The sequence below is a fragment of the Aedes albopictus genome, chromosome 2, assembly GCF_035046485.1.
Source record: "Aedes albopictus strain Foshan chromosome 2, AalbF5, whole genome shotgun sequence".
In the NCBI taxonomy this organism is placed as follows: domain Eukaryota; kingdom Metazoa; phylum Arthropoda; class Insecta; order Diptera; family Culicidae; genus Aedes; species Aedes albopictus.
Genome location: NC_085137.1, coordinates 281,657,821 through 281,665,381, shown reverse-complemented (window position 1 = coordinate 281,665,381; position 7,561 = coordinate 281,657,821). Strand labels below are relative to the sequence as shown.

Sequence of the window (7,561 nt, the reverse complement as noted above, 5' to 3'; positions counted from 1 at the left end):
GTATTTTTGAAAGAATTCCACAAAATCCATGTTAGCACTTTAGCATTTCTTCATTTTTCAGGAAAGTATTCTAACTGAAAACATTTGTTGAATATATTAACCAAAACTAATAAGCAACATACTGGAAGTTTTTTGATGAGAATATAAAAAACCGTTATCACCCGGAGCTATCATGTTCTTAAACTTCCCAATAGTAGATCTCACTTCGTCCAAATCAGCACCCAATGAATTGTCGAAAATGTTCTTATGATTAAGTTCGTTGAAACCGTCTTCTTCTCACATTTTTGAGGCGGATTTGAAGTTTCAAATCGTCGTCAGTAATAACTGAGTCGAATTTGACTCATCACGTTGGTATTTACGTTCCTCTAACTTCGAATATAGTACTTACACACCAATTTTTTTGAAATGCTTCCAGCACAAAAAAAAATCAGCAAAATAAATTGCTGAATTTCAGCAACATTTTTGCTGAATTTCAGACAACGTTGCTGAACAACTGTCAAAATTGCTGGATGATTCAGGAAGTTGAAAAAAAATTGCTGATACTCAGTAAATTCATATTGCTGAATGTAATCAGCACAAAAAAAAAATCAACATAGTTTGCTGAATATGTACCAGCAAACACAATTTGCAGTGTAGTCAAAGTTTCGAGGGCATTGTCAATATCAAAATGTGTTTCTAACAACATAAGCTATTTTACGAGACGTTCTACCGGTGGGCCGCTCATTGTTATTGTTTACATTTGATGTATTTGTTTTCGCGAAAAGTAGCATAACATGTGATGAGCGCCAATCAGATTTTTGCTGGCAGAGATGTTTCGGTGTCTAATGTGGCATGTATCAAACCCCCGAGCTGCATGATGTCACTAGCAGATGGAAAAGCATCCCCACGATCTACGGATATTAGTTCTAGTGGGTGGATTGACGCATTTTTGCAGATGAATGGACCCTGTTTATTGGATGGGCCAGTATCACATGTTATGCTAGAGAAAATGTAAATAAATCGGCCCACCGGTTGGGCTTCAAAGCTGGTAAACATTGAAAAAACAGCTGATTTGAAACGTCTCATAAAATGTCTTATTGACATCTAAATGGCTTTCGATTTATGTTTTATATGTACCCCTAGTGGTTAGGGCTATGGATCGCCAATCCGGAGACGGCGGGTTCGATTCCCGTTCCAGTCGAGAAAGTTTTCTCGATTTCCTGTAGGCATTGTCCTTGCCTCACAGTATACAAATTCATGCAATGGCAGACAAAGAAAGCCCTTTAATTAATAACAGTGGAAATGCTCAAAGAACACTAAGTTGAAGAGAGGTAGGCCAAGTTCCAGTGGTAGAGCCATAAAGAAGAAGAAGAGATGTATCCCAGTCAGCTCTATGATAATTGAAAGTGGAGCTGATGAGATTAAAAATCGCTTCATGGGAAAATTAAAATGTTAAAGGGAGATGGTCAGAACCGAAGTCAACATGAGTTATCAATTGACTACAATGCAGGCTTAAGTCGGTTAAGACCAAATCAAATATTGAGGGATGTCGCACAGTCCTGTGCGAAAAACTAGTAGGGCTATCTGAATATTGAATAGAAATACAGTCGGGTCTCCTATAAGACGCTGCCACTCACTTTATGCCCACCGTGTTTTCCAGGCTGTCTTCCAACCAATCTATATTAAAACTAGCTGTACCCGGCAAACTTTGTCTTGCCTACTGCGTTTTTTGACGTTTCAAGTCCCTAGCCAAGCGGCCAAGTCCCCGTTCAAAATGTATGAAAACCCGATTTTCAAAAACTCTCAATTTTCCCATGTTTTAGGCCTCATAAACCTTCCTTGGGTGAAAACTAACCGAACAAAACTTAGACGACCCAAATCGGACCATCCGTTCGCAAGTTATGCGCGGTCCCACGTATGCCACTGCATTTTTATATATATAGAAGATGCAGTGGCATACGTGGGAAAACGCATAACTTTCGAACGGATGGTCCGATTTGAGTCGTCTAAGTTTTGTTCTGTTAGTTTTCACCCAAGGAAGGTTTATGAGGCAAAAAACATGGGAAAATTGAGAGTTTAAAAAAACGGGTTTTCATACATTTTGAACGGAGACTTTGGCTTGGCTAGGGACTTGAAACTTCAAAAAAACGCAGTAGGCAAGACAAAGTTTGCCGGGGACAGCTAGTTTAGTTCATTTTTTGTAAGTGATGAGTCTATAGTTAACACTAACTGCGCTCAAAAAATCAGATGGATTGGATGCAAGGCAGCTGAGAAATTGCGGTGGGCGTAAAGTGGGTGGCAGCGTCTAATAGGATACTCGACTGTATATCCTGAGGAGCACTCATCAAATAAAATCTTGCCGTTGGAATTGCACTGCAGATTATTCCACGAACGGTGCTTAGTCTAGTCTGCACATGCATAGCTATCACTTGGAAAAGTCTTGGAAAATGGTAAAATCGACTACTTTATCATTTTTTTTGTTATTATCAATAATTGCAATATGTACATCGGAGATGCATTACAAGTATTAAAGCGGCCAGGTCTACTGTGCACCGTCATTGAATACATTTGAAATAAATCAAAGAAACGCAACATTTCGTCAGCCGTTCCTTACAGTATGCAGTATAAATGCGAAACAAATACATTGGGAGTGACGTTGCTAAGGAAGTTATTGTCACTTCGTTAAAGTATTTCTTCCTGGGATGAGACGTAGGAATTCAACCCTCATGTCCAGGCTCAGAAGTCTAGACTTAAGCGCCATTACTCGCTCACTTTAACGAGAAAAAAATGATGATCCCTTCCACGATTTTAGTGCACAATAAAATACATACAATTATTATAACTCTCGTAAAGTCTACGGAAAAGTTGTAAAAAAGTTCAAAACATTACGATGAACTATCTAAGAAAAAAAAAACAATCTACCGACTATTGCGTGGTCGACCACAATCAGCATCATCACGATACAGCTAATGTACAACTAGCGGAGCGTTTTTATCACGTGTTGATAAAAATAATTACACCTGTGAGATTACTTTAGGGATAATGATCAACAAAGTATAAAAACAACTTTTTGCAATTTCTCATCGTAACAGGCTGTTTTACCTCGTGCAAATCTGCCAGGAATGTACATTATCCAGTGTACAGTTCCAAAATGGCAAAGGAAATAATCTCTTATTAAAAACGAGACACATGAGCATAGCTGACATCGAAAATAAATCGTCAAATGTCCAGCTGATATTTCAACACATACATTTTATCTGAGATTTACACAGCCGTTACAAATTATACAAACACTGCGAATCGTCTGCTCTCAATGGAGTTGTGATGACATATAAAAAAAAGAAATCAGTGCCGTAGTATCAAACACACTTACCTTACTCTTATGAATATGTTGATGCCTATAGTCTGAATCGAACTCCGGTTCACTGAAGTAACTCTGTAAAATGATAATGATATCAGTTTTAACGCAATTTAATTTAAAAAAATAATCCTAGAAATTTCTCATAGATTTTGTTTTGATTTCGTATTCTAATACAAAGTTTTCGATTCTTACTTGTTCTGAATCCCATAGTCCAGGTGCACCAGGCGTCGCTAACGGTTGTGGAATGCCGGGACCTCCAGGTAGAACCTGAGGAGCGCTTACTTCATTTGATTCGAATAATCTTAGCACAGAGCGATCTCGAATTTCTCGTAAATGCGATCTTAAGTTACACAAGAGGTTATAGTCAGTTTTATAATAATTTGTATTATTTTAACTTCTGCTTACCGCACATCCTCCAACTCGTAGAACATATCCTTACTGGAATCGTGAATATATATTTTCACATTAGGACCTTCCAAATATTGCATGGTTAGTTGCCTGGGAAATGATCGCACAAACAAGGCTCGTACAGTATCGATGGAAGTAATTTCGTTCGGAAGCAACGCTCTTTTAGTCTCAGATCTGTATTGCAAAAACACTAGTCCTAGAAAAATATGATAGATTATGTTAATTGAAAATATGAGTAAAAATGGATTGGTGTTTGTATGTCACGAATAGGCTCGGGAACGGGGCAACAGATCAACATAATTCTTTCACTGTTGCATTCGTGTAAGGCTCCGACGTGTTCGTACGAAAAAAATGCCAAAATCGACCGGGAAAGCAATAAAAACGGGAAAATTTTAAAATCCATTTTGTGGGCCATTTTCTTCCAGAACTGAATGTCAAGAAACATAGTAGGCAGGCAGTACGACGTTTGCCGGGACAGCTAGTTGAAAATAGAATCAATCATTCGAATCGAAAAAAAAAAACACCATAAAGAATGACTGTGGAATCGGTAAAAACACATTTCATAGTATTAACCCTGATCGTGCATTGGGGTCATTATGACCCCTATACGTGCACTAGGTAGGCGAGGTGAGCGCAAGCTGATGCACGAAGAAGATTAAATTCAAGGGGGTGAGTCACCAAGGATGGAAGGATGGAAGAAAATCACTTCAAGCGAAAAATGATACAGGATACGAATAATCCAAGATAGCCTTGTTCTCACAGTAGCATGATGTCGACGCCTCACCCCGTGCTCGAATCCCTGAGATAATCAAAGCGTCTGATGCATGCTTTATCGCGTGATGAGCCGTTATCGGATCATGTTACAAGTAATGATAAATTTTATTCATCACAATGTATGCCACTTATGCACCCGTAAACCGCATTCATGATTCGAAATAGTACACTCATAAGCATATCTGGAAGTTAAAGCAGCAAGAATGCTCAAAAAGTGAAGGAAATCATGAATTCATCATTTCGACTTCATGATAATGATCGCATCACGCCCGCACATGCCGAGCGAATCATTCTTCTCGGACCGTAGTTTGTTAGGACGCTTGGGGGCTGTCGATAAACCTCGGGGGGGGGGGGGGGTCATTTTGTATGGACAAATTAAAAATTTTGTATGGACAAATGACCACGCGGGGGGGGGGGGGGGGTTTGAAAAGTCCCAAAAAAATGACCACGTGGTTTATGGACAGCCCCTTGACGACAAAATGTTATCGTTGTTGCTATGATCGCGCGATGCCGTTCAACCGCCACACATTTCAAATCTGATCATGATCACTAGATTTCCATCCTTGGGGGTGACTTCAATTTGTGTACACCACTGTGTTTTGTAAAATTTTAATTTGTTAGTGGTTTTAATTTGTTTTAAAGTGCCCAAGAAGCGAAGAAGGGCGAGAATAAAAAGGATGCTCCGCACACAGCGTGCGGGAGTAGAGCGGCCACCACTACACGGTGCAGCAAGGGCCCCAATGAGTCGACCATCGAGAAGTGCCACATGAGGGAAAACGGGGTAAAACGTAAGTCAGGCGTAGATAATATATATAGTTAAAATTGTCAATGTCGCTTACCGTCAGTCGGGGTGACATTGGGCCTGAGGGGTAACTTTGGGCCATAAATCAAGAAAGATGTTTCGCTCTAAATAGTAACATTTATTAAAGTGATTATAAAAATATGGATATCGTAAATCTATATATATATATATATATATAAAATATATAAAAAAATGAGTTGAAAGAGGCAACAAAACTCAAGAACGGACTCTTTCACGGTTAGATTCGTATTCGTGGTGGCTGTGTTTATATTTACAAAAAGTTACGAAAATCAACTAGAAAAGTAAAACAAATAATAGAGTACTGATTTTCCATGAGCTGGGAAAGAAATCAACACGACCGAAATGAAATAAATCTAGAGTGCGGAGCAGCGACGACCTCTACAGTTGTCAAACCACCACATTTTGGCAAGACAAAGTTTGCCGGGACAGCTAGTATAATAAAATAAATATAAAATAAATAATAATATAAATATAAATATAAATATTATATAAATATAAATATAAAAAAATGGATATCGTAAATATAAATTGCGCTGACCATCCAGTGTAGAAAAAGTCACATTTTGTTGATTTCCATTAAGAAAAGGTGATGTGAATTTTATGGTTTTTTTTTTCTTTGTTCGGGACATAACCACTGCGACCAATATGTTGATCTATTGTGGTAACTTTTATAAATTTTATGGTTAGGCGTACTGTACAATACAGTTGTCCACTTGAAAACGACTGAACACCGAACATGTAATGGATTACTGTTTTGTATGTGTATTGAGCAGTTGTTTTGTAAAGTATATATATAGTTTTGTAAAGTATATGAGTTTTCTTGGTTTTGTATGGAATTTGGCATTAACAATGATTTATTCAAGCTGTAGTACAAATAATTAATTTTGGAGGTGACTTTGGGCCATATAAAAGCAATGCAATCAGTTCGAAAGCCCTACGAATGTGAACTAAAACTACTGAGAATATTCACATAATTTTATGCATAATAAAATAATATGAATGTCTTGGAAAAAAATGTAACATTCATGCAAAATTTAAAATGTACGCATATCAGTTCCTAGGTGAATGATAGAGAAATATTACTTTCGTCTTTTGAGAATGCTAGTTGGAATTGTATTCAAGGGATAGCGGATGTATTGAATAGGATCATTGATCGTTTACAATGAATATGGTCAAACTTTCACGTTTTTTATCTGTGACGTTATTTTTAAGTGATTAGGCAATGATAGGTTGAGCGCAAGTACCTATACATTCAACAGGTTTGATTTGGAAGTGATATTTTCTCACATTAAACTGATTTGTCCGAATTTACACTTTGAACAATCCTGCATAGTATATAAATGAACGTGTCTACCAAGTTCAACATTGATTCAGAGCTATTGTTAATATTGTTGTAACGACCTACGTAGGGATGGACTATGAAATTTTGGCCCAATGACTTCCCTTCTGACGGTACGTCACTTTGCAAAATTACAGCTGTATTTGTATTAATTTGCATTGTTCTTTTTTAAGAACAGACTTGTTAGAATCCCAAAATGGCCGCCAAAATGGTCGACTTTGGCACCTACTAACGATTTCAAGCGCACAAATCTCTTCGTAAACAAAACCAGCGCAACTGATTTTCTTATTTAAAGCTTATTACAAGTGAGCAAGAATAGAATAGTAAAATGCACTGTTGTTTGACGCTTGCTTCTTGCTTGTGCGTTTGAAGTTCTGATGCACTGTTGAAGCGGGATTTCAAGACGTTTGTCCTTGAATCCTTGCAATAGCTTAGCTATAAAAACTTGTTTTGTAACTGTATAACTTTACGGACTGATTGGCAACAATTATTATTATTAAGCAATAATAAGTACTAAAGCACGTCATGTTTTTGTTTTGCTTCCGTTTTAATAGTAAAAGACCAAAAAACAGAACTGAAAATTTTGATATAACTTATTGATTAACATTTTTTTTTTTGTTTAGAGAGACTTTACCCTGAAGGGGCATTCGTCTCTAACGCATATAATAACAATTATTAACTGAGTTTTTCAGACTTACATCCACATCCAAAAAATCTGAATTAAATTACCTGAGAAAAAGTAATTGCATCCCCGTAATCCGCATTGTGATTGAAATTGGTATGGGTATTTGTAGAGGCTTGTGCAAAAAGTCATTCGCTTGGCAATATAGGCCAAAAATTGAGATTTTATCATTGATGTTATTCCTTTACATGTTAC

General features: G+C 37.3%; 1 protein-coding gene across 10 annotated transcripts in view; it reads right to left on the bottom strand.

The window, feature by feature from the left end:
* Positions 1-7,561, bottom strand: part of LOC109414982 (coiled-coil domain-containing protein AGAP005037) — a 220,891-nt gene that overhangs the window by 186,251 nt on the left and 27,079 nt on the right. For all 10 annotated transcript variants that reach the window (XM_062851940.1, XM_062851939.1, XM_062851938.1 and 7 more), the window contains exons 6-8: positions 3,746-3,944; positions 3,533-3,680; positions 3,353-3,415 (exon numbers count right to left, since the gene is read on the bottom strand). In XM_062851940.1, coding sequence (XP_062707924.1) covers positions 3,353-3,415; positions 3,533-3,680; positions 3,746-3,944 — 410 coding nt within the window. The remainder of the gene's footprint in view (positions 1-3,352; positions 3,416-3,532; positions 3,681-3,745; positions 3,945-7,561) is intronic.